General features: G+C 41.5%; 1 protein-coding gene across 2 annotated transcripts; it reads left to right on the top strand.

The window, feature by feature from the left end:
* Window positions 1-30: 30 nt before the first annotated feature.
* LOC121618182 (programmed cell death 1 ligand 1-like) lies at window positions 31-26090 on the top strand. 2 transcript variants are annotated; one of them, XM_041953526.1, is made up of 8 exons: window positions 31-1691; window positions 1875-2015; window positions 10227-10556; window positions 11865-11900; window positions 20701-20979; window positions 21163-21297; window positions 22413-22748; window positions 25244-26090. In XM_041953526.1, exons 1-8 carry the CDS (start codon window positions 1352-1354, stop codon window positions 25291-25293), a joined length of 1647 nt encoding a protein of 548 aa, XP_041809460.1. In that variant the 5' UTR covers window positions 31-1351; the 3' UTR covers window positions 25294-26090. The 2 variants fall into 2 exon arrangements, with proteins under 2 accessions (XP_041809460.1, XP_041809469.1); XM_041953535.1 differs by lacking the exons at window positions 31-1691; window positions 1875-2015 and adding an exon at window positions 7949-8318.
* Window positions 26091-27878: the final 1788 nt, after the last annotated feature.

Raw genomic sequence — 27878 nt, 5'->3', positions numbered from 1 at the left:
TTGTAAAAAACAAAAATTATCCTTTAACATGATGTATTAGGACTGTTGCTGAAGCCATTCAGGAGAAGAGTAAAACTTGTTTTCCATGGAGAAAAGCCTTCAGAGCCGTTCTTTGCTCTTCTTTCACTGAAGAAATGTTCTGATATAACTGCTGCTATATATATATTAGACATACATTCCTGTGGTACCCAGACATTAACTGTTTATACCTGTAGCAGAAGTTTTCAGAGTGTGACAGCTTGAACCCCCTCAGACCAAACCCCCCACCCCCCTTAGCTGCTGTTGTTTCTACCTGACTCGTCTGCTGGCTTCATGTTTACTCGTCATGATCTTCTCATCTAATTCTCTGCAAGGACGCAAACTAGCAAACAGGAAATTAGTAAGTGGTTTGCTGCCTAATAAGTTTTGCCTGCTGAGCTCAGGCAGACACATAATTCAATTGATTTAGTGAATCGATGATGGTCTAAACATTTATTTTAGCTGAAACCTTCAACATATTTCCCAAATTGTCAAACTATTTTTAATGTTGATGTTGCTTTGTTGTGCCCACTTCACTGTAAGTGGAGGAAGAACTCATTACCAGGCTAACAGCAAATGACAAGTTCATACTATCACCCATTCACTGTGCACAAATTCATGTTCTTATTTGTTTTCCCTTAACTTGCCTTGAAGGACCGAACATGTGAAATCCCAGGTGAGTGATGATGTCACTGATCTCTGTATCTGTGACGTGTGCTGCTACTTTTTATGCCTCAGTATTATTCAGAAGGTTTGATAGAGTAACTTCATGTTGACCTTTATGGTTCAAACAGTGCAGCAGACAGAGCAGGAGGTGTAGGAAACAAAAGAGCTGCATAACTAAAGATGAACCAAAAACCCAAACGATCCAGAACACAAAGAAATTCACTGAACCATGATGAAACACAGAAAAGAAGAAAAGCCTCACATTGCTGGAGCAGCTGGAGCCAGTGAATGTTTGGCATTTTTATGATAAACGGCAAAATATTAATCATGCAAATAGTTTTCAATCGATCAATTTCTCAATTATTCAGTGTATCATTTCTGCTTTACTTTAGTGCAGAAGAGAATGATGCATTTAGTACATTTAAAACAAAAACCATGTCGAGATATGTTTTACTGCATCATGAGTCCAGACTCTGCAGGTGTCAGGTGTATGTGTGCCGCTGTCATGATCGTGGTCTGAATATCAGAAATACTGTTTCCAGTGAGGAAGAGTTACTAAATACCTGGAAGAAGGTGAAAATGTATGAAATGTCATGTCCTATCACACTCCCGGAAGTTTTTCTCCCTCTTATGCACATTGTACTGAATATTTACAAAGAGGAGAGGGATGAAAGTGACATTTCTCCTGCTGAGACTTGTTTTGAAGCTGTTCTTAACTCTGTTCGCAGGTGCAGCTGCAGAGCCTTTGATCACCATAGTTGATACCACAAAGCTCGGGGTGCGGCTGAAGTGTGACGTTCGAGGTTCTTCTCCACAGCCGAAGCTGCAGTGGAAACACAGTGATGGAAGCGTCCTTCCTGCTGAAGAACCACAGGTCTCAGAAAGAGAAAACCGCTTCAACGTCACCCTCTGGACTACTGTGACCAAGACCACAACCAACCGCTTCCACTGTGTAGCCTCACAGGAGGAGATCGGACACGTGATACATGCTGAGGTGGCTGTGTCAGGTGAGCTTCTCTCTCGTGGTGTTTTAATCTGCAAATAATTCAGATGTTCATATGGTGTCACTTCAGTTTTCATAGATTTTAGGAGCATTGCTTCCTTTTTTTGTGAAGGTAATAACCAGTGTTCTGTACATGATGTTCAGTCACACTCAGAATGTCACACCAGTGTTTTGTGATGTGTTTCAGAGAAACTGTTTCAGGACAAACACAGCAGTCTGCTTGTCATAGGATTGGTCGCTGGTTTCTTTCTTGGAATTGTAGCTGTTTTTGTAGTTCTTAGTTCTATTTTTCGAGCTGCAAAACACAGAAAAATACTGTGTTACAAAGGTAAGTTTGTACAGTGGACTGTATCCACATATCCATGATGTGCATCTACAGAACAGGCACTTTGTAACCATCTCATGTCAAGAATGTCTCATCTTCTCAGATAAAAGATGTATTATGTTACATTCATATAAAAATCCACTGTGAGTTAATTGATTAATAAATCCTCTGGTTCTCATTCTGAATGTTTAAACATAAACATAGCAAGTTGTAAAAACATTACAACTGACCATTTATTCAATAGTTCAACATTTGGCTGCTGGCTTCATGAATGCACTAAGGTTAGGACAGAACTTTTATTATCTGAGAGTAAGGACATGTTAGTTAGCAATGTGGTTCCGAATCCTTCTGGGGGGAGGAAATGGAACCCAAGGGCAGCAGTGCAGGAGGCAGAGGCAGCTCTTAGGCATGCAGAAATAGTAGGAAATGTTCAATTTGGCGGGGGAGGCTTGGGGCTTGGCCCAGGCAAACCTGTGTGGAACAAAGCAGGTCTAAAGGAGAAAAGAAAGCTTGTAGTGGAACAGGTGCGTAGGCAGGAGGAGTTGTTAAGGGGGGCAAAAGCAGTTGGTCAAGCCAAACAGGGACAATGGGTGAATTGGGAAGGTGTTGAGAAGAGGAAACTTAGTTGGAGAGACCTGTGGAATATGGAGCAAGGCCGTATTAAATTTCTGATAGGGGTGACATACGATGTGTTGCCAACTTAAGTCTCTGGGTACAGGGCGATCAATCGTGCCCACTCTGCTCAGGAACAGCAAGCTTAAAGCACATTTTGTCAGGTTGTAGAATTAGCTTATCACAAGGCCGGTATACATGGCGGCATAATCAGGTGCTGAGAAGCTTAGCCGCAGGCATTGAAGAGAGAAGGAAGCAGGTGAATTCTGGAAGTTCTAGAAAGGAGAGGTTAGATGTGCAGTTTGTTCGAGAGGGGGAGAAAAATAGAGCTGCTAAGTCAGGGAGAAGGCAGGTAGGTGGCTGCCTGGTAGGGGCTGATGATTGGCAAATGCAGGTCGACTTGGGAGGAAAGCTAGTTGTGCCCCAGGAAATAGTTTATAGTAATCTGAGGCCGGACATTGTCTTATGGTCCATGAGTAAAAAGACTGTGTATTTTATTGAGTTAACAGTCCCTTGGGAAAATTCAGTGGAGGCAGCTTATGACAGGAAGAAGACTAAGTATGCAGATTTAAAGAGAGAATCTGAGCAGAGGGGATGGAAGACCAGGGTTTGTCCGGTTGAAGTGGGGTGTAGAGGTTTTGTTTCAGGGTCAGCTGTTTCACTGCGAGGACATGCCTAATCCGGCAGGAGAAGAGGATACAGTCCGAACAAGACACCTCTCCTCTGCTCTGCTTTCCCCACCCAATGTTCTTGCTCTCCCAATAGGAAGAGATCCAGGAAGACGAAGTGTAGATCAGGTGGTGGTGGGGGGGGGGTTTGGAAGTGAGTCGTTTGTCAGACTCAGCCACCTGTGCTCATCCTGCAACCGAAAGTTGTACTTCTGTCTGCATCCATCAGAGGGCGCCTTCCACTTAAATTTGCTAGCTGGCTACAAGTGGGATGCGTTTGTGACAGGTAATAGCATTACTATTGTAGGCTTTGTAGGTCCTGCCCCTCTATTAAAAGACTTACTTTTGAAAAATTCTTGCTAAACTTTTCAGAAAACCCGGAAGTCTTGTATTTCTGACCGTCATTTTTGTGTCTTAAGTTGCTAGCATATGTGTGAGGGGGAAAATGCTAACATTTAAAATGCTGTGAGCTAACATACCATTTTGCTCTTTCTATGTTTTTGTTTTAATGCAATGCTTTAGAATGGCTTATATTTAACTGCATGTGGTGTCAAAAGCTCAGGAAAGGTACAATCATTAAAAGCTAGGCTATATGTATGCTGTTTGTTTGTTTGTTTTTTTATCTTTTACAAGTGTAATATTTGAAATCTCCACTTAGCCTGGCAGGCTGTATCCATATCTTTGGTTGTTTTCCTGTTTTGTTTGCTGCTGAATGTTAGAAGAGGCTGTTAAATCTAGTCTGTGGTTTAGGCCTCCACCTTCAGCACCCTCTAAATTTTCTACCCCCTACCCGAACAAGGGTCTGTATCCAATCCCTACTTTCATCTTTGACTACCTCTTCACTTTCTACCCCCTACCCGAACCAGGGTTTGTATTCCCACCCCGCTTTTATTGGTGCAGTTGGTGAAAGGCAGGGGTAGATGATGGTAGTGTGGCAATCGGCAGTTACATTTGGCATCTAGGCCTGTGGTAGCATTGTAGATTCAAGATTCAATTCAAGATTCAAGAGTCTTTATTGTCATTGAACATGTCAATGAAATTTTCATTGCAACCCCCATGTTAGGAACTGATAGTAAGAAAGATAAGAAGATTAGAAAGAATAAAATTAAGATAACTACAATAAAATTAAATAAACATGCAGTAAAAATATTTGTAAAAGCAATTAAAAATATAACAGAATGAAAATATACTAAGGCAATAAAATATACTAAACAGGTGGAGGTGGAAGGTGCAGGTGGAGGTGGAGGTGTAAAGTGCGGTGTGCAGTGTTCACAGTTCTCACAGTCTCTCACTGCAGTGAGGGGCTGCTGGGGGTGATAGCTCTCACAGCTCTGGGGAAGAAGCTGTCCCTCAGTCTGTTAGTGGGGGTGCGGATGTTCCTGTACCGCTTTCCTGATGGAAGCGGTACAAACAGTCTGTGGCCCGGATGGCTGGGGTCCGTGGCGATGGATCTCGCCCTCTTCCTGACCTGGCCTTCATATATAGAGTCTAGGTCAGGGAGGGGGCAGCCCACGATGCCCTGTGCAGTTTTAACCACCCGTGCCAGTTGTTTCCTCTCCTGTGCCGTGCAGCTGCCATACCACACTGTCACACTGAGGCAGAGGATGCTTTCAATTGTGGCCCTGTAGAAATTGACGAGCAGCCGAGAGGAGAGTCCAGCCTGTTTCAGTTTCCTGAGGAAGAAGAGCCTTTGTTGTGCCTTCTTCACCAGGCGGGAGGTGTTCATGGACCAGGAGAGTTCAGATGTGATGTGGAGGCCCAGGAACCTGATGTTGTCCACACGCTCCACCACTTCTCCGTCCATGAGGAGGGGGGCGTGATCCGTCTTCCTGGACCTCCTGAAGTCCACAATGACCTCCTTGGTTTTCCCTGTGTTCAGCACCAGGTTGTTGGCTGAACACCACTGGGTGAGCTGGTGTATCTCCTCTCTGTAGTGGGTCTCGTTGTTATCTGAGATGAGACCCACTACTGTAGTGTCGTCCGCAAACTTCACGACTGTGTTGGTGGGGTGGATGGCAGCACAGTCGTGAGTAAACATGGTGAAGAGGGCCGGGCTGAGCACACAACCCTGTGGCGTGCCCGTGCTGAGGACCAGAGGGGATGATGTGATGTTCCCTATTCTCACCACCTGAGGCCTGTTGGTGAGAAAGTCTCTGATCCAGTGGCACAGAGATGCAGGCAGACCCACTGCGTGTAGCTTCAGCGCCAGCTTGTCTGGGATGACGGTGTTAAAAGCTGAGCTAAAGTCTACAAATAGCATCCTGATGTAGGTGTTGGGCTGCTGCAGGTGGGTCAGGGCTGTGTGCAGGGTGATGGAGACAGCATCCTCTGTGGACCGATTCCCTCTGTAGGCGAACTGAAGGCTGTCTAGGTCCGAGGGGCTTTTTCGAGCACAAGTATCTTGTGTTTAAATTAACTAACTCAGTTGGGGGTCTAAAACTCCTGTTGAAGTGTGATTATAAGATTGACAAATTGCCTGTTAAACTGGCAAATTTTCATAAACAAGCACTGCTGGCGAGGGAAAAGGTATACAAGCATAACTTCTCACCAACTACATTCTAAATCTGGAATAACAAGAATATTCAATATGAAGATAAATCATTGTACTGTAAATATTGGGTTGAGAATGGTATTGTATTAGTCAAACAGCTTGTGAATGCTGAGGGACAGTTACTGAGGTACGGTGAATTTCTCGATAAATTCAAGTTTCCGATTACCCCAAAGGAATATGCGGTGGTCTTTGATGCCATACCGAGGAGTGTGCTGCAGCTGATCAGAGGACCAACCACTGAGGCCTCCATGGCAGATCCACTGAGCGGGGGTCTGTTTCTCACTGTTAATGACATTACTGAGAATAAATGTTGGAACAAATTTATCAGGAGCCTCATGCTGACTGTAACTGAGCCCTCAGCAACATTCTTCTGGACCTCACTGTATGGGGATACTGACTGGAGGAAAATTTGTCAAGTTGGGGATAAATTCTGCTTGAACAATAAAGTTAAGGAGGTCTCCTATAAGATAATGCATAAAATATATCCAGTGAAGAAAAGCTCACAGAGATTTAAGATTGATATTGAGTATTCTTGTGGTTTCTGCGGAGCTGAGGAAGAAACAGTTTGCCATCTGTTTTATCGCTGTATGTACACTAGAATATTTTGGAGAGATGTTCAAAATTACATCAACAGGAAAACTGAACAAGCAATCCACATAAAAGAAAAAGACATATATACATAAATAGACATAATAGACTGTTGTTGCATAACGTTACTGTCTTGGTGCATGTCGGTGCAGATAGTGTCGCTGTTAACTGCTGTCCCGGTCTGTCTAGATTCAGATACAATCGCAAAAAGCAACGAATAATTATAATCCTCTTTTTAGCGTGCAATTTCAGTCAAGTTGAATTTAGACTTTATACTGGTTTTCCTCAAAGAACAACGCATAATCATGTTTTATCACACCATCCTACTCACAGTGACGTTGTAATGTCAGAGCATGTTCTCTCGCAGTTCTTCTTATTATCATTGTTGTGCTTGTAGAGGCCAGCTCTGTGTGGCAGCTGTAGCCGTGGTAATTTATTGTTGTTATTATTGTATTGTCACGTTGGGGTAGGCGGGTCACGTGGTGGTGGTACGTCAGCATCAGAGGTGGTATAGTCAGCTGTTCACCTGGTGTTGGGTTTTTGAACTGAGAGGGGGTCAACGGGAAGTGCCACTTTTTGCTGACCGCTTGATTTTGTTGTTGATGGAATTCCTGCCTTTCTGATGTAAGTGCTGTTTTAATCACCAATGCACGAAGCAGTGCTTTTGGAGCAAGTTATTGTTTGAACACAAACATCAGTCAGCGCGTCGGGCAACGTATGTTTTTTTTTTTTTTCTCCCTAATTGAGCCTCTCGGCGGCTAAGTGGATCAGGATAGTCGCCTATAGTAGTATGTCATTATTTTCAGTATCTCCATGCTAACTGAGGATTATTATTAAAAATCGTACTAAAACGCCCCACGTGGTAACTTATTTTAACCATCAGTTTGTGGTTTGGATATTTTTGATAAATATTGAAGACAAAAGTCAAACGTCTCTGAATAATAGATTTCAAAACATCACCCTGTCACTCCAAATGAATGCACACATCTTCACACACATACACACACATTTCTATTAGGCCGTGGTGATTACTTTTACTCTATTTTATAGATATCTCAATTAAATTAGCAAAATGTGTGATAACATGGGCACATGCATTTATATTAGATATTAGTTCTTTCTTCATTTTGTACAAATACGTTTCTTTTATAAAATTAGATTTTTTTCCAAGTTCTTTCACACTGTGACCCAGTAACAGGTGTGATCACACGGCCTACAGAGGGAACATCTCTTTATTTTGTATATTAGTACTTAGACTTGTATATTTAAGTATTTGAATTATGAAATTATATATTTTTGAATCAGTGTTGTGTGACCCAAAGTCTCCAAACCAATACTTCAGTGTGTGATTACAAGTGCCAAACACAGCACACCTCTCCTTTTGTTTTTTGGTCAAAGAAATTAAATAAAGGAAGTACTATCATAAATACACGTTATATTCCCTTATTTCAGGTTCCAGCTGTTGTGTGCGGCTCACAGGGGGAAGTTGCGTCTGTTGCACCAGCAGTTTGCGGAACTTCAACATAAAACTGCCGTGTTACAGGATGCAGTTTTAGTTAGTTCTTCAGAAAGGAAGTTCCCTCTCCGAAGTTACAGTTATTAGCGTTAAATATTCACTTCTTTAAACATACGATTATATCGCCTTGTGCGGGTGTTTAACAGATATCCGCTACCACGTTATTTGGGAGGTTTAAATATCTGAGTTAGCGTTAATCACCGTGAGATGTCGTCTCGTCGTCAGCTAACAGCAGCTTAGCATCGGGAGCTAACGGAGTCCGTCATCGTCACTTCAGGACATGTCGAGGAAAAAGTTCACACATCAGGAGCTTCTGGTTCTTCATCTCTGGATCCTGATTCTGTCCGGAACAATAACTGCATATGAAGACGGTAATAAAGTTAATGTCCACTTCGTAAGCTAACGTTAGCTCACTCATGACGCATTCACACTCGTAACAGGAAGTTGAGTTATCTTTAGCTAATTAGCTTGGATAAAGATGACCAGCGACACCGTAATGCGGCTGTTGTTTCCGGGCTGTGGAGACAGGTAGCTCACCTTGTTTTCTGGTTCTTTACCAGCTTCCCTGGTTGTGTTATTATCTACAGGCGGTCTGTAAAATGTCCATCAATCATCGTTTTTGTAGGTCCTTACTGCCCTTACTGAAGCTTGAGCTTGACGCTCGTCAGACTCCCTCGTATCCAAAACACTTCAAAAATAAATCCACGAGTCCACTTCTTGATTTTAACTGTTTACTTGCAAACTTAAAGCAACATTACAAAACGTTGAAAACATACACAAATATAACTTTCCACACCGTTAAGAAATTCTGTGCAGAGAGAGAGCGAGGTCAAAAAACTATATCGCTCCAGCCTCCTTTCTGTTCCTGCTGACCCCGGACCTGACCCCGTTCCCATGGCAACCATGTTAACTGATGGGTTTTCTAAATATCACAGTAAGAGTCCTATCTTACTCATACACTATAAATGAAATGTACATATGTAATAATATTTAAATCTTTCTCAATCATGAAATTATTTATCATTATTAGTTATCTTATGAATTTGCATATTAAAAAAAAAAATATTCTTACTAAATAAACTGCATTTAGGCTCCTACAGTTTTTATTAACTGAATTTCTAATTATTTATGAGTAACGAGTTTCCATCTTCACGATCGTTTATCCTGAATTGATTAACATTTTCCGAATCAGAATCAGTAGCGTTTACTGTCATTACAAAAGTGCAACGAAATTCCATTCGGTTACAACCCGTCCCAGAGGACACAAAGGCACAAGAGACAGTACAAATAATTGAAGACAGGGACAACAATATAAATGACACAAAATAAAGTTGAACTATATTTGTACATTATATACAAAAAGAGTATAAGAATTTTACTGCCTGGAGAGAGATGGAAACTGCTGCAAACAGCCACAGCCGTGTGCAACGGGTGTGCCTGGATGCAAATCTGTTACTTTAGTATGATCTACGTTGTGCTCTTTGATGGTGTTGACTGACGGAAGGACCCAGACCACAAACAGCTACTGGTGGCTTTTTAACGAACATGGCATGGTGGTGGTGGCATCTGTACAAATCAACAGAAATACTCTGTGACATGCAGTCTCTTCCTCATTCACAGGTCATCACTCCCCTGTCAGCAGATAAAAACACAGGGAAACCCTGTAGCACTTGGAAGCATGTGTCAACAATAAAACTTTAAAAAGTGCATTTACAAAGTTTATACTCAAATGACACAGCTGCTGCATGTTCACAGTCTTAAAACTAACATTTATATGTGCATACTACTACGTTTTTATTAACTACAGAGCAAAATAAATGTTCAGTCATAACCAGGAAAATAATACGTACCCCCTCTCAGTGAGCAGAGCACAGACAGAGTAGCTGCACTGACGACAAAAACGTTCAACTTCTTAAAGTGTCAGTACAGGTATGAACACCTCAATATGAACAGGTTACAAAAAGCACCATAAATGTGCTCAAAACAAATGTTATTCAGTATATATCAGGATTTGGTGAAGTACCAACATAAAAATAAAGATGTAATTTTAACCTGGTTACACGTGCGTCATGTGACTCATCAGGTATTTTATATACATGTAAGATTAAAATATAATTAAATTCTGGCAGCATGAAAATATCCATAAATAACCTGTCAACTAACTGAATCTGAAAGTTGTGTTTCAGAGGAATTTCAGTGTAAATGTGTTACCTGATATTCTGCTTTAACCTGATTTTCTTCTGTTAAAATTAAGGATTCTGATGTGCTTCATCTTTCAGGGTCAGCTGTCAAAAAAGTGGTCGTGACAGAAGGGAGCGATGTCCTTTTAGACTGTTCCCTCAGCACCAAGCAGAACATTGTACGAGAGCTCTTTGTCTGGAGGAAAGATGATCAGAAGGAGGTCTTCATGTGTGATGCAGGACTTCATGACAATAACGGGCGAGCAGGTCAGGATGAGCAGTTCAAAGGTCGCGTCTCACATTTTAGCGATGAACTGAAGCACGGCAACGCCTCCATCATCATCAGAAATACGACAATGGCTGACAGTGGAGTCTACACCTGTGATTTTCCACGTCTTCAGCGTACATTCCACATTAGGCTTGTTGTTGGTGAGTGCTTCATTGAATGTTTAATCTTCATATTTTGTGTTTCAGCTGTCGTTATGGGTCAAGTTTAACTACAGCTGTTCTTCTTTGTCCATTTAGTCTTCTGTTTAAACCACTGACAACAAGTAAAACTGTGACAGCAGGACTCAAATTACATATCAGCAGTTTAATGTGTAAACTGAGAATCACACGTCTCCATCATACTGGATATAATGAATTATTTCATTTTACGTTAAACATCAACAATATCTGAACGTAGGCCAGCAGCAATAGCAACAATCTGACTTCTTTATGTGTATTCTACTGGTGATAAGTACACAAGAGGTTATTGTATGTTTATTGTCATTTTATTCCACAGACCTGAACTGTATTTAAAGTAAGAATGGAGCAAGATTTTACAGGATATGAGGCTGTTAATATTCAGTATTTTTCAGACTGTGATCAAAGTCTGATCGAGCTTCTTCCTCTGAGTCATAGAGCTCCATTAAAACACATCAGTGAGCCTCACTGTTGCTCTGGCTGACATGTTGACATGACAAAGCCTCCAAACATTGAACCAAAACAACCAGTCAACAAGGAGCACCAGCACTGATGTTGAGACAGTGATGGGTTAGAATTAGATTAATGCTTCAGTGGACTAAGACACATTTTTTGGAGGGCCGTCCTTCTTAACATAATGTAACGTGATGTAATAGGACTGTTGCTGAAGCCATTCAGGAGAAGAGTAAAACTTGTTTTCCATGGAGAAAAGCCTTCAGAGACGTTCTTTGCTCTTCTTTCACTGAAGAAATGTTCTGATAGAACTGCTGCTATATATATATTAGACATACATTCCTGTGGTACCCAGACATTAACTGTTTATACCTGTAGCAGGAGTTTTCAGACTCTGACAGCTTGAACCCCCTCAGACCAAACCCCCCACCCCCCTGAGCTGCTGTTGTTTCTACCCGACTCGTCTGCTGGCTTCATGTTTACTGAACATGATCTTCTCATCTAATTCTCTGCAAGGACGCAAACTAGCAAACAGGAAATTAGTAAGTGGTTTGCTGCCTAATAAGTTTTGCCTGCTGAGCTCAGGCAGACACATAATTCAATTGATTTAGTGAATCGATGATGGTCTAAACATTTATTTTAGCTGAAACCTTAAACATATTTCCCAAATTCCAAACTATTTTTAATGTTGATGTTGCTTTGTTGTGCCCACTTCACTGTAAGTGGAGGAAGAACTCATTACCAGGCTAACAGCAAATGACAAGTTCATACTATCACCCATTCACTGTGCACAAATTCATGTTCTTATTTGTTTTTCAGCATTTCTCTTGAAAGACCGAACATGTGAAAACCCAGGTGAGTGATGATGTCACTGATCTCTGTATCTGTGACGTGTGCTGCTACTTTTTATGCCTCAGTATCATTCAGAAGGTTTGATAGAGTAACTTCATGTTGACCTTTATGGTTCAAACAGTGCAGCAGACAGAGCAGGAGGTGTAGGAAACAAAAGAGCTGCATAACTAAAGATGAACCAAAAACCCAAACGATCCAGAACACAAAGAAATTCACTGAACCATGATGAAACACAGAAAAGAAGAAAAGCCTCACATTGCTGGAGCAGCTGGAGCCAGTGAATGTTTGGCTTTTTTTTTTTTTTCATTCAAATTTTTATTTCGAACAAAATCATAACAAATCTTACAGCACATCATGTAAACAGTTTTTTCCTGTTTTTACATTTCCTCAATCCCAGGTAACAGAAAATTCAGCTCTAACCTTATGACCATGTAAAGTCAGATGTAACTGTAACTACATGTTTCCTCCAGGATGTCCAGCAATTATTAAACCTCTCTTGTTCTAACCGTAGAGCAAAAGTAAGCTTTTCCATGACAAAAATGCTATGAATTACTGCTATCCAATCCTTAATCGTGGGTGCATCTGTTAGCATCCATTTTCTTGTGAGGGCTTTCTTACTGGCAATCAACAAGATACTGAACATATATTTATTTGGGAAACCCAGAACATTGTCTGGTCTCAAACCTAGATATAATGTTACAAAATTAAAAGGAATTTGCACTTTAAGCACCTTTTCCATATTATTTTTAATTTCTGTCCAGTAGTTCAAAAGCAACGGGCAATGCCAAAAGACATGATAGTGATTTGCTTTTTCTTCCCCACAAGACCTCCAACATGCAGTGTAGGAGCCAAATATGTGTGTTATCTGTTATGAGGTTTCTGTGTGTCATTCACTGATGTGAACATGGGGTGTCGCTGTAATGCCAGCCTATTTGGAATTACCTATAAAGGTAGGAGGAAGTATGTTGACGTCAGGTGTTCAACCCGGAAGGGGCAAACGGTTTTTGACCGCTGTGGCACGGAGGGATTACTGCGAAGCTGTATGTTTGGTCTTTGATATCTGTCACGATCGGTGCATAAGAAAGCAATAAAGTATTGTCATGTTGCAACAAGCGCTGCCGGTGGATTATTGAAGAAGCAACACAATCGCGGTATCTCAAAGCGAAGCGCGTCGACCAGGTCACACCGGGGGAAGACATCTCAGGAGTTAGCATTGGGCTAACCCCTTCATGCAGTATTTTTATTTAAGAATGTATTTTGTGCCGGGGTTTTAAAAAATCTGACAAAATTTTTCCAGCCAAATTCCCTCCAGAATAAGGCTGAGGTACTCTTCCATTGTTGTTCATTCAGTTTTTCCCATATTTCCAAATGTAATAAAAAGTTACCTTCCTTTTCCCATTTTTCCTTTATATAGATTGTACTCTGCCCATACAGCTCCCCTATTCCATTATATAATTTAGAAATGATTTTTGCCCCTGGATCTGACTTATACGCCATTAGAAAGATCTTCAGAATGCCTGAATTAGTTTTGTCTAAATCTTCCTTCTTTATCATTTTTTGAGAATAATTTCTAAGTTGTAAAAACCGATAGAAGTCCTGATTTGATAGGCCGTAGTTCTCTTTCAAATCCTGAAAGCTCCTAAACTGTCCGTTATTATAGAAATCAATATGTTTTACCAGCCCATTTTCTGACCATCTTTTAAATGTGTCCATTTTATTAGGTAAGAAGTTTGATTCATACGATATCCATGATAATAATTGAAATGGTTCTTTAGTTTGATGTTCTTTGGTCATCTGAAACCAAATTTTTAATGATGTTTTTATCCAAGGGTTACATTCTTTTACCTGTTTGTCTAATGAGCTGTCTCCTATTATAGCTTGTAATGGAATATCACTGGATATTTGGCATTCTATCTCTTTCCATTTTGCAGTGTAAGATGGGTTACATATATCCACCAAAGGTTTTATCTGCGCAGCTCTATAATAGTTTCTCAAATTTGGGAGGGAAAGTCCACCTTTGTCCTTTGATAACTGAAGAGTCTTAAATCTTATTCGAGGTTTCCCTCCCTGCCATAAGAATCTTGAAACTATTTTGTCTAATTCTTGGAATTGTCTGGCTGGGACTTCTGTTGGTAAGGTCTGAAATAGGTATAAAAGCCTTGGTAATATATTAATTTTGATGGCCTCTACTTTTTGTGCTATGGTTAAATATGGTAACAGACTCCATCTAGATATATCTGATTTAATTTTTGAAATTAAAGGGTCATAATTCAAAGACAAAATTTTATCAGTGTTCAGAGTGCCATTTTATCTTAAATGTCTCTCGAATAGTCTGATTTGGCGTGTAGTTAAAGGTTAAAACCTGAGACTTATGGGTATTTAGCCTATAACCTGATAATGAACCGTAGTCTGATAAAGTTTTAATTAAATTAGGGAGGGATGAATTAGGGTGTCCTACATATACTAAAATGTCGTCCGCGAATAAGGCAATTTTTTGTTCTACTTGGCCCAGCTTAATTCCATTTATGTTTTCATTTTGTCTTATCCATTGACTTAATGGTTCTATAAAAACTGCAAATAGAAGTGGAGACATAGGACATCCCTGTCTGCAACCCCGTTCCAATTTGAAAGATTTTGATAATGTACCATTAATTCTTATCCTTGCTGTAGGTTTATTATCAATTCAATTATTTTAACAAAGTTTTCATGAAAATTGTATCTATGTAAGACCTTGTATAAAAAAGACCAGTCTACAGAGTCAAAGGCCTTTTCAGCATCTAATCCTAGTACTACAGCCTCTATATTGTTTTGTTTTATATGATTAATTACGTGTAATGTCCGTCTAATATTGTCTCTTGTCTGTCTCTGTCTAATAAAGCCTGTCTGATCCAGGTTAATAATATCTGGGAGAATAGTTTCTAATCTCTTGGAAATGATTGAAGTAAAAAGTTTGTAGTCCTGGTTTAATACACTTATTGGCCTATAATTGGAACAATCAAGCCTATCCTTACCTTCTTTTGGAATCACCGCAATAACTGCTTCACGCCATGATGGGGGAGTTTCACCTCCTCCAAGAATCGAATTGAAAGTTCTTAGTAATAATGGTGACAGTGACTCTCTAAAAGATTTGTAATATTCTGCAGTATATCCATCTGAACCAGGTGACTTATTTGTTTTTAGTCTAGTAATAGCTTTCTCCAGTTCTTCAGTTGTTATTTGTCTTAATAAATTAGAGTTCTGATCATCTGAGATTACAGGAAGATTAAGGGAGGTAAGGAGATTATCAGGAGTGGTGTTTCCCTCACTGACTGTTCTAACTTATTTAATTTTTCCTGTCGAAGTTTCTTTTGGAGTGCCAATCTGGCTATAATTTTGCCCCTGATCACAGCTTTACTAGCATCCCAAAGTATGGACGGGGAAACTTAACTTATAATATTAAAGGTGTCCTTAATCCAATTAAAAGGAGCAAAATTTTAAACAAAATGAGAAAAGACAAGGCGGAAATAGTGTACTTACAAGGAACCCAGAACTACTCTGACTGATGCAATTTGACCTTCCATACAGTCCAAAAATTCTGCGTCACCTTTGTGAACACCCCTCCCCATCTGCTACTCAAACATACATGAAACAGAACAAATAACAACGTAACAAAGTCGAAATTTAATCATAAAAAATAGAACTTCTCGGTGTGAGGTCATCTTAGCGACCCAAAAGGAGCCGAGGTGAAATGACGGCTCGGAGGGAATATCTCCGCTCAGTCCAGGTTGTGGAGAGCCCTCTGCTGTAGCTCCGTGATGCATACAGCCGTACAAATAAGCTCCAGCAGTGACCCTTGACTATTGTCTTTTATCATGTCTCAGGGGAAATATCTACATGCAGACGTTTCACTGAGTATAGCTTCTTATCCTCTTACACACAATATCTGTGTCTACATGAGTTTTACATGAGTTTTGGCGCTGGTTATGGCGACATGCAGCAGCAGTGTGTGAGGTGTCCGTCTGGTTGGCTGTGTTTTAAGTGTGTCTTAGTGTCTTTATTTACTCTTTTTACTAACTCTTTTAACCACTTGTGGAAGACGATGGCGGCAGGGAACCAACCCAGTTTTGGGGGCATTCTCTTCATTTTAACAATTTTATTCCACTTTTTACTTGGAGTATGTGAGTGTGGTAAACCTCACCAGTATAGCCGCGACTTCTTACTTCTGCTCCGTGACTCCGGGGTGGGCATTGTGGATCCCTCGACAGCGGTTCCTCCGGAGATCAACCGGTTGAATCCCTTCACGAAGAACCGGAGCTGGTCGAACGGGACGAGGCGGGCGAGGAAAAGGGGGAAACGCGGCGGACTGCGGCAGAGGCTCAAGCGGCAGGGCCACCGTCGGATACCGCTACCCACCGTCATCCTGGCTAATGTCCAGTCGCTCCGGAATAAAGTGGATGAGCTTCAGGGTAACGTCAAGTACCTGGCAGAGTACAGGGAGGCATGTATCCTGGCCCTCACGGAGACCTGGCTCAAGGAGCAAGATCCACAGTCGGAGTTGGAGATCGATGGATTTGGAGTTCCCTTCCGCCTTGACAGAGACCCCGCAGTGACCGGCAAGTCACTCGGCGGGGGTGTGTGTCTCTACGTCAATAAAAACTGGTGTGATACGGTGATTGTCAGGGAGACACTGTGCACCAAAGACATTGAACTTCTGTCCGTGTCCCTGCGACCGTTTTATCTCCCCAGGGAATTCCCACAGTTATTTATTACTGTGGTTTATGTTCACCCGAAGGCTAATGCTGATGTAGCTACTCAGGCTATGCTAAAAACAGTGCAGCGGCTGCAGGGGTTAACGCCGGATGCACCGCACTTTATCTTGGGTGATTTTAATCACTGCAAACCGTCAAAGTCCTTGGGTAACTTCTACCAATATGTGACGTGTCCCACTCGACACGCGAAGTGTCTGGACCTTTGCTTTGGATCCGTGAAGGGAGCATATAAGTCCTTCAGCAGAGCTCCACTCGGCATGTCCGATCACAACACGGTTTATTTAGTTCCGTCCTACAAACCCGTCCTGAAGAGGAACAAGCCGGAGAGAAGATTGGTTCCTGTTTGGTCAGAGGACTCAATCCACTGCCTCCAGGACTGCTTCCACAACACGGATTGGGATTTGTTCACAAATGTTTGCGAGGATATTAACGAACTAACTGATGTTGTCTCATCATATGTTTCTTTTTGTGAGGCCTCCATCATTCCGCAAAAAGAAATTTTCCTCTACCCCAATAACAAACCATGGGTGACAAAAAGTGTCAAAACTTTGATCAATCAGAGGAACATTTGTTTCGCTCAGGGTGACACTACTAGATATAGGGACTTCCAAAAACAGCTTAAGAAGGAGCTTAAACTTGCTAAATGCCAATATAAGGACAAGGTTGAGAGGATGCTAAGGGCAGGTAGCTCTCGGCCCGCATGGGAGGGGGTCAAATCAATGATGGGGATGCAATTAAAGAAGAGCCATGTCTCTCTTACTAGGAAGCCTGATCTGGTGCTCTCGAATGAACTCAACAATTTTTACAACCGTTTTAACAACTGTAATTTTAATGAGGAACTGTCGGTTTTTAAAAATGTTGTCTCCTCTCAGAATATTGTTGTCGACAGGGGCAAAGTGTGTAAACTTTTCCGGGGAGTCAAGGAAAGGAAAAGCCCTGGCCCGGATGGCATTGGAGGGCGTGTTCTTAAGAACTGTGCTGACCAGCTGTCAGACATATTTACTTTTATTTTTTCAATGTCCCTCCAGCTTCATAAGGTCCCCTCACTTTGGAAAGACTCCATTATTGTCCCAGTTCCCAAATCTGCATCCCCCAAATCACTAAATGATTTTAGACCCGTGGCATTAACTTCCCTAGTCATGAAATCTTTTGAGAAGATTGTCAAGGAAGCACTTCTGACCTGTGTTCAAGATAACCTGGACCCACTGCAGTTCGCTTATAGGTCAGGCAGAGGTGTTGAGGATGCATTAGCCACCCTTTTAAATCTTGTCTTGACTCATCTTGAGGGAGCCAAGACTTTTGCTCGTCTTTTATTTATTGACTTTTCATCAGCTTTTAACTGCATACAGCCACACATTTTAGCAGAGAGACTGAGGGACTTCCACAGCATCGATCCTGGTCTAATAGCCTGGCTAATGGACTTTTTAACAGAAAGACCACAACGTGTGAGGGTAAATGGTGTTTTTTCAGACACTCTCGTCTCCTCCACTGGATCACCTCAGGGCTGCGTCCTTTCACCATTACTGTTTGTTTTGTACACGAACGAGTGCCGTAGCCAACATGTGGGGCGTCACATCTTGAAATTCGCAGATGACTCAGTAATCGTGTCCTTACTGAGCAGTGACGACCCTGACCATGGCCCTGTAGTGAAGGAATTCACAGACTGGTGTTCCTCATCTTTTATGTGTATTAATGTGTCAAAGACTAAGGAAATGCTGATAGACTTCCGCAAACATCTGTCAGCCACTCCTCCTCTTGTCATCAAGGATCAAACCATTGAGCTGGTCCATAATTACAAATACCTTGGTACTAACATTGATGACAAGCTGTCTTTTGATCTCCATGTTGATGCTGTTTGCAGGAAGGCACATCAACGTATGTACTTCCTGAGGAAATTGCGGAGTTTTAATGTTGACTGCACTTTTATGAGAATGTTTTATTCTTGTTTTATTGAGTCTGTTCTGACATTTTCTTTTATTTGCTGGCACGGCTTACTTTCCCTCAAGAACAAAAACAGACTGCAGGGAATAGTGAGAGTGTGCAGCAAAATTGCAGGCATTCACCTCAATGATCTCGCTGACATGCACAAGCTCAGGACCCTGAATAAGGCCCGCTCGATTCTCACTGACGAGTGTCACCCTTTGGTTGGTGAGTTTGTGCTGCTCCCGTCAGGCCGCAGGTTCATCCTGCCAAGATGCAGGACCAACAGACTTAAATACTCTTTTGTCCCTGCTGCCATAGGTCTTCTGAACAAGTGACTGACTAATGTACTGTCCCATCTATTATTTTCTCTGTGCAATATGTTGTTGTTTTTTTTTTGTGATTGTTGCCTGTTTTTGTTACTGCTGGCTGTAGAGCAATTTGCCCCACGGGGACAATAAAGACTCCTTGAACCTTGAACCTTGAACCTTGAACAAATAAAATCAAAACAGATTTTACCTCGGAGTGATGAAACTTCAGCTTACAAGCCGTGCAGGAGAGCCTTTAATAATAGTTAGTCTTTCTTAAAAGCCTCCAGTTTCTTTTTAAATCTCAACTGGGGAGTTTCTGCCGGATTTTCTCCTCTTTTCGGAGGCTGGGGTGAGGACCACATCAGAGATTTAAGCCGGTCGACCAGGTCGGAGGGGGGTTGTACAGCTACCGGGAGCCCTCGTCTCGCCATGTCTTTGGTGGCCTCGGCTGCTGAGTCGTATACACATGTCTCCTCCTCGTAAAATACCCTCAGTCTGGCCGGGAACGGGGTCTGGAAGCGTAGTTTGCTTTCTCTCAGTATCTTCTTCGCCTCAGAGTACTCCCGACGCTTCTTGAGAACAGCGGGGGCATAATCATGGTCTAATATCACCTTTCTATCCCGGTATGTGAATCCCTTCTTCTGCCAGGCCAACTTTACAACTTCTTCTTTAGTTGTGTAGCTGGAGAATTTGACAACAATGGATCTCGGGGGAGACTCTGGTGGGGGTTTAGGGCCCATAGACCGATGAGCCCTCTCAATGTTAAGGCTGGTGGTGGAGGAAATACCCAGCTTCTCTTTAAGTAGGTTTTCCACAAAACTTGCCATCGAGGGAGAATTATCCTCCGACCCCTCAGTTACACCATGTAATCTCACATTGTCCCGTCGAGAGCGCCCCTCTTGGTCAGTGAGCCTGGTCTCGAGTTTCTCCTGTAGTTTTAGCATCTCCAACACAGCTTCCTCCAACACTTGCACTTTTTCTTCCGTTTCTGTAATACGATTTTCAGCCTCGTCTATTCTCTTGTTAGCAGTTTTAATGTCGTCTTTAATTTCACGGAGAGACTCCCCGTTCTCCCGGCGAAACTCTCTCAACTCCCGGAGAATTGTTTGTAGGTCTGTCATGTTGTTAGCTTCTTGTAGCAATAGCTCCGCAGGTTCGTAATGGCTGCCATTATCCAACTCCTCTGCAGACTTCTCTGTAGTTGAAGGAGGCTGTTTTTTAACACGCACAGATGTATTCCTTCTTCCCCTTGTCATAACATCAACGCCTTAATCACATCTTACTTTATGCTAGTTTGACTCTCAAAAATACGGCGTCTTAAAAAGCAGGGTCAGGGAGCTTCGAAGTTAAGATGCGCTCCTCATTGCTGCCAAACCAGAAGTCGAATGTTTGGCATTTTTATGATAAACGGCAAAATATTAATCATGCCAATGGTCTTCAGTCAATTCAGTTTCTCAATTATTCAGTGTATCACTTCTGCATTACTTTAGTGCAGAAGAGAATGATGCATTTACTAAATTTAAAACAAAGAAATGTTGATATGTTTTATTGCATCATGAGTCCAGACTCTGCAGGTGTCAGGTGTATGTGTGCCGCTGTCATGATCGTGGTCTGAATATCAGAAATATTGTTTCCAGTGAGGAAGAGTTACTAAAGAAGGTGGAAGAAGGTGAAAATGTTTGAAATGTCATGTCCTGTCACACTCCCTGAAGGTTTTCACCCTCTTGTGCACATTGTACTGAATATTTACAAAGAGGAGAGGGATGAAAGTGACATTTCTCCTGCTGAGACTTGTTTTGAAGCTGTTCTTAACTCTGTTCGCAGGTGCAGCTGCAGAGCCTTTGATCACCATAGTTGATATCACAAAGCTCGGGGTGCGGGTGAAGTGTGACGTTCGAGGTGCTTCTCCACAGCCGAAGCTGCAGTGGAAACACAGTGATGGAAGCGTCCTTCCTGCTGAAGAACCACAGGTCTCAGAAAGAGAAAACCGCTATAACGTCACCCTCTGGACTACTGTGACCAAGACCACAACCAACCGCTTCCACTGTGTAGCCTCACAGGAGGAGATCGGACACGTGATACATGCTGAGGTGGCTTTGTCAGGTGAGCTTCTCTCTCGTGGTGTTTTAATCTGCAAATAATTCAGATGTTCATATGGTGTCACTTCAGTTTTCATAGATTTTAGGAGCATTGCTGCCTTTTTTTGTAAAGGTAATAACCAGTGTTCTGTACATGATGTTCAGTCACACTCAGAATGTCACACCAGTGTTTTGTGATGTGTTTCAGAGAAACTGTTTGAGGCCACACACAGCAGACTGCCTGTCACAGGATGGGTCGCTGTTCTCTTGGTGGTTTTAGCTGCTGTTGTAGTTCTTCTTTTGCTTCGAGCTGCAAAACACAGAAAAATACTGTGTTATAAAGGTAAGTTTGTACAGTGGACTGTATCCACATATCCATGATGTGCATCTACAGAACAGGCACTTTGTAACCATCTCATGTCAAGAATGTCTCATCTTCTCAGATATAAGATGTATTATGTTACATTCATAAAAAAATCTAAACAAAAAAAAAAAAAAGTTGTAAAAACATTACAGCTGACCATTAAATCAATGGTTCAACGCTTTTCTTCCCCAAAATGTCAAATTATTGCCTTTAAACAGAGCTGTGAGTATCAGTCACTTCCTGTTTCCCCTTTTCTCAGTGGACACATTCTGTCTGTCTGCTGATACACGTCATTAGCAACAAACAGCAAAATAGAAAATGTGACCACATACCTCTGAATCCAGTTTATCAGTGAAGTAATGTTTGCTGATCTCTGAAACTGGTTTTGTAAAGCCAGGCTGGCAGCTGTGTTTTGGCATCGTTCTTTAAATGAGAAAACACTTGAAGACGTCGCTGTAGTGTTCTGACTTTAAACATCACCTCAGAGACTAAACTCAGCCCCTTATGAAAACTTCACAAAGAGCAGAACATGATTTATGTTTTTCTGATTCTAGTTCTGTTCAGGGTCAGTCGTGGTGGAAGCTGAAGCTGTCACATGTTGTTAAATGTGTAACAGTGATGTCACAGGTTCAAGACGTGTGTTCGGTGGTGCAGCGTCTCTGCTGCTGCTGGATGTGAAAATGAGCAGCTATACTACAAACTGTGGCCTCAATGATGACCATCACGATGACACGACTGTGACCAAACATTGTAATCTGAATACTTCCTCATTTCTGCAGTGATGTATTATTATATCGAATAATTTGTAAGATTCAAACACACAACATATTGAGCCTTCAGTCTAAATGTGAGTTGTCAAAAACTGAACCAAACAAAGTGGGCTGTGTCATGTGACTCATCAGGTATTTTATATACACGTAAGATAAAATATAATTAAATGATGGCAGCATGAAAATATCCATAAATAACCTGTCAACTAACTGAATCTGAAAGTGTTTCAGAGGAATTTCAGTGTAAATGTGTTACCTGATATTCTGCTTTAACCTGATTTTCTTTTATTAAAATTAAGGATTCTGATGTGCTTCATCTTTCAGGGCCCGCTGTCAAAAAAGTGGTCGTGCCAGAAGGGAGTGATGTCATTTTACCCTGTTCCCTCAACACCAAGCAGAACATTGAACAAGAGCTCTTTGTCTGGAGGAAAGATGGTCAGAAGAACGTCTTCCTGTATGATGCAGGCATTCTTTACAATAACGGGCGAGCAGGTCAGGATGAGCAGTTCAAAGGTCGCGTCTCACATTTTAGCGATGAACTGAAGCACGGCAACGCCTCCATCATCATCAGAAATACGATGGTGGCTGACAGTGGAGACTACACCTGTGATTTTCCACTTCTTCAGCCAAGGCAAACATTCCACATTAGGCTTGTTGTTGGTGAGTGCTTTCATTGAATGTTTAATCTTCATATTTTGTGTTTCAGCTGTCGTTATGGGTCAAGTTTAACTACAGCTGTTCTTCTTTGTCCATTTAGTCTTCTGTTTAAACCACTGACAACAAGTAAAACTGTGACAGCAGGACTCAAATTACATATCAGCAGTTTAATGTGTAAACTGAGAATCACATGTCTCCATCATACTGGATATAATGAATTATTTCATTTTACGTTAAACATCAATATCTGAACGTAGGCCAGCAGCAATAGCAACAATCTGACTTCTTTATGTGTATTCTACTGGTGATAAGTACACAAGGGGTTATTGTATGTTTATTGTCATTTTATTCCACAGACCTGAACTGTATTTAAAGTAAGAATGGAGCAAGATTTTACAGGATATGAGGCTGTTAATATTCAGTATTTTTCAGACTGTGATCAAAGTCTGATCGAGCTTCTTCCTCTGAGTCATAGAGCTCCATTAAAACACATCAGTGAGCCTCACTGTTGCTCTGGCTGACATGTTGACATGACAAAGCCTCCAAACATTGAACCAAAACAACCAGTCAACAAGGAGCACCAGCACTGATGTTGAGACAGTGATGGGTTAGAATTAGATTAATGCTTCAGTGGACTAAGACACAATTTTTGGAGGGCCGTCCTTCTTAACATAATGTAACGTGATGTAATAGGACTGTTGCTGAAGCCATTCAGGAGAAGAGTAAAACTTGTTTTCCATGGAGAAAAGCCTTCAGAGACGTTCTTTGCTCTTCTTTCACTGAAGAAATGTTCTGATAGAACTGCTGCTATATATATATTAGACATACATTCCTGTGGTACCCAGACATGAACTGTTTATACCTGTAGCAGGAGTTTTCAGAGTCTGACAGCTTGAACCCCCTCAGACCAAACATCCCACCCCCCTTAGCTGCTGTCATTGCTGCCTAATAAGTTTTGCCTGCTGAGCTCAGGCAGACACATAATTCAGTTGATTTAGTGAATCGATGATGGTCTAAACATTTATTTTAGCTGAAACCTTAAACATTTTTCCCAAATTGTCAAACTGTTTTTTAATGTTGATGTTGCTTTGTTGTGCCCACTTCACTGTAAGTGGAGGAAGAACTCATTACCAGGCTAACAGGAAATGACAAGTTCATACTATCACCCATTCACTGTGCACAAATTCATGTTCTTATTTGTTTTTCAGAACTTTTCTCAATTATTCAGTGTATCATTTCTGCATTTCACACTTTACACAAATTGCACATGGTGGATAAAGTGACTACAGCATTAATGCTGTTGCAGAGAAATAAATATGTATTTTTCACAGTAGAATACTATCATGTACTGATCTGTAGAGTACTCAATGAGAGTGTAAAAAGCAATATGACCAGATAATAGGTGTGTGATGAATCACATCAGTCTGAATATGGACTCAGTGCTAAATTAAGCAACTCTGGAGTTGAACAGTCTGACAGCTGCTGGTATGAAGGACCTGTGGCAGCGTTCCTTTTTACAGGGTGGATGCAACAGTCTGTTACTGAAGGAGCTGCTGAGGGCCCCCACTTTGTCATGCAGGGGGTGGGAGGGGTTGTCCATGATCGATGTCAGCTTGGCTAACATCCTCCTCTCACCTCCATCCTCAGTGGTGTCCAGAGGACAGTCCAGGACAGAGCCAGCTCTCCTGACCAGTCTGTTCAGTCTCTTTCTGTCCCTCTCAGAGCTTCCACAGCCCCAGCAGACCACTGCGTAAAAGACTGCAGATGCAACCACAGAGTCATAAAAAGTCCTCAGTAATGTCCCAGTCCACAGTCCACAAAGTTAGTGATGACTTCCCCTTATTCCAAATCGTTCCCCTGTGATACACATCCAATGATGGCTGTATCGTCAGAGAGATTCTGGAGGTGGCAGCTGGTTGTGTTGTGTCTGAAGTCTGATGTGTAGAGGGTGAAGAGGAAAGGAAAGAGTACAGTACCCTGTGGAGCCCCGGTGCTGCAAACCACCACGTCCGATACACAGTCATGAAGCCTCACATACTGTGGTCTGTTGGTGAGGTAGTCGATGGTCCACGCAATGCAACCTCAAACTAAACAACCAAAAGCAATAATCCTTGCCAAGAAAGCAGTTTCAACTATAAGAAAAACAGCATCTGACAGCATCTACTTTGTAGATGCATCAGCTCACAGTCTTACCGTACATCATTGAACTCGTATTGTTGTATTATAGCGCGGTGGCTCTCGCTTCCTGATTACACGGACCATCAAACCTTTGACACTGCGGGCCGTCTTTTAAATGCCCCGGGCAGGAAATCAGTTCCCAACGTGACGTCAGCTGGTGTCTTTTTACTATCACTTAATCTGCTCATTTATTATTTATTTACACACTTAGAAACATTTTCTCACTGCTGAAACCTTTATTTCCTCTCAAATAGAAAACTCTATAAGCCCTTCAGTTTGACCAGACATTATGTAATATATATTTGTCTTTTTTTCTGCAGAGTCTCGTCTTGAAGACATCTATCCCGACATGTTTCCAGACATGGTTTGAAGGAAAGACAAACTTTTGTTACAGAGATAAAAAAGACGTCCACTCCTGATGAAGATGTTTGTTTGTTTGTTTGTGTGTGTGTGCGTGCGTGCGTGCGTGCGTGTGTGCGCAAGATCTTTGTGAAACTTGAATGTCCAGTTGCTGTTAAGACTTTGTGACTTTTTTAATGAATCAGATGAAGCTACAACTGAACAAAACAGGTAAACTATGTGATAAAGAATGAGATAACAAAACTTAAAAAGGGAGGTGATTAAGAGATCATGTTGATTGCATCAGATCCAAATGTTTACTTCCAAAAGCTCAGAGACTCAAAAAGCTGAGATGCCCTGAATAATCAGGTGACCTCTCAGACCAGCAGAAACCTGGTTCTCAGGCTTCCATTAAAATCTCTTTTGTATATACATCCAGTCTCCAATCCTAAAACATTGGGACACAAATGTAAAAAACAGAATGCAGTAGTATGCAAATCACTTTGGACCTACTTTCTACTGAAAACAGCACAAAGACAATATATTTAATGTTCGACCTCATCAGCTTAATTGATTTTTATAAATATCTGCCTATTCTGAATCTGATGCAGCAACATGTTTCAAACAAGTTTTTGTAACACAGTGAAGTAATGCCAAACAGTGCTGATTCTTCATCTTTTCAGTGCTGGTAAAGACAACCAGTGGATATCATATTTTAGACAGAGCTTAAACACAGCTACAGGTTCAGGTGTTAATGAATGTTGGCTTGCTTTGTTATAAGCAATTGTTGCCTTTTGATGTGTTTATATATTAAATGAGCTGTTTGTATCTGTGGATGTCATTTTGTGTTTTTATGCATTTTACACATCATCATGTCTGCATTAAGGCTTTTGAGTCACCGGGGGACCCTGGTGGCTGCAGGGTTAAAGGTGCCACGGACACAAACTGAAGCGTTCTCACACTAATTATGACAAAGTTTCACACATATGTCTTGCTTGGATAAAATGATGAGGCGATGACATTTTATATCCATCAGGTCAAAGGTCAGCTTCACTGTGACATCATAATGTGCAGAAACTCTCTGTTATTCAGCAGAATAACTCAGGAACAGAAGGCAGATTGTGACCATGTTTCACATGTCCTCAGATACTGAATCAGTGACTCTAATCTCCACCTTGAAACTGTGCTGATTGTAAAAATCTTCTGTGTTGAGGGTTCAGCATTTGTAAAATGTTCATGTTTTACAGTTTGTAGCTTCTTTGCAGCAGCATCCATATTTGAAGCATTGTCTGCTGTCCACTGTCTTGTCACGTTCATTAGAATTGTAAGTAGATGGAAAGTAGATTATCCCAACATGAGGGGAAGCCTGCAAAATTATTTAGGCTCTTAGATAAAATTAGTAAAGTTTCCAGGTTTTAGAGTTTAAGTTGGTGTAAATTATTGAGGCTATGTTTTAAACAGGTTTTTTTATGGTGTGAAAATGTGGGTTTAAACACCCTCACCAAGATAACAAAGAATTAAGTTTGCAGCCAGAGAAGCTTCCTGTCTCCACAGCACAACTCCTCTCACACCTGCTGGAGCTCCAGCAAAAGTCATTTTGATTATGCCGCCATCTCCTGGTGCAGCAGACTATCACAACACCTTAGAAACAAACTCGAAAAGGCTCAGAATAGATGGATAAGGCTTTTATTAGAAGTCCCTCCATGTACACATCTGGATTCTGCACATTTTAAGCACAGTGGAACAATCTGCCCACTAATCTGTAACTGGGTTACACTGAAAATCAAGGAGCTGGAGGCAGCAGTAGATTTTGATATTGCTGTTACACACTGTTGAACAGCAGGTGGCGGTAAAGTGATTCACGAGCCGCCAGTAAACGGAGAGAAGAATAAGTTACAGATGACGTCAGAGCGGGAGTCGAGTTACGAATTTGAAAATGAGGACACTAGTGATGGGATTTATGGCTCTTTGAGGGGATCCGGATCTTGCCGATCCGTTCCTTTCAAAGAGCCATTCAAAAGAATGGCTCTTTTGGCTCTTTTTAAATATTTAGTCATTTTTAAGAATCCAGCTTGGTGGCATCTAAGGCTTACATGTTAGGCTACCTTCAGTACAATGTGAGTGTGTGTATGTGTAAAGCTATGCTGACTTATGTTATTCATACAATACCTACTCACAAATAAACATTAAAAGCAATGAATTTCTGTGCAAAACAGCTTTTACTATGAATACTTCCACACAAGAACATTGTTATCACACAAGAACATTTCGATAGAAAACAAAAGACATTTCAAATACTAGACAAATAGAAAAGTGTATCCAAAATGCTGCTCCTTCTCCTCTGACTCACTTTTAGGCGTGTGTGTCTTCTTCCTTCGAACAACCTGCTACTATTCACGTTGGCACTGAGACAGAGAGACACTCACACGTGTGGTTGTTTTTTAACCGTGATTGCTGCATGGACAAGGCATGGCTCCGCTTCTACCCAATGACAGAGGCACGCAGTTTTTTTTTTTCCCACTGGAGTACTCATGTGAAGAATGCGTGCACAACAGTAGCACTCATGCGCGTGCGCCCCTCCCCCTGTCTCTAGCGGAGGAACAAGGAGCATAGACC

Source organism: Chelmon rostratus, chromosome 2 (assembly GCF_017976325.1).
Source record: "Chelmon rostratus isolate fCheRos1 chromosome 2, fCheRos1.pri, whole genome shotgun sequence".
NCBI classification, from domain to species: domain Eukaryota; kingdom Metazoa; phylum Chordata; class Actinopteri; order Chaetodontiformes; family Chaetodontidae; genus Chelmon; species Chelmon rostratus.
The sequence above is the reverse complement of the archived record's forward strand: the minus strand, read 5'-3'. Positions and strand labels throughout refer to the sequence as shown.

Bases quoted from the DNA above. Each gene is read 5' to 3' on its own strand.
- LOC121618182 (XM_041953526.1), top strand. From the start codon at position 1,352: ATGAAAGTGACATTTCTCCTGCTGAGACTTGTTTTGAAGCTGTTCTTA. The intron at 2,016-10,226 runs GTAAGTTTGTAC...TTCATCTTTCAG, and splicing joins AAAAATACTGTGTTACAAAG to GGTCAGCTGTCAAAAAAGTG. The intron at 22,749-25,243 runs GTGAGTGCTTTC...TTTTTTCTGCAG, and splicing joins CCACATTAGGCTTGTTGTTG to AGTCTCGTCTTGAAGACATC.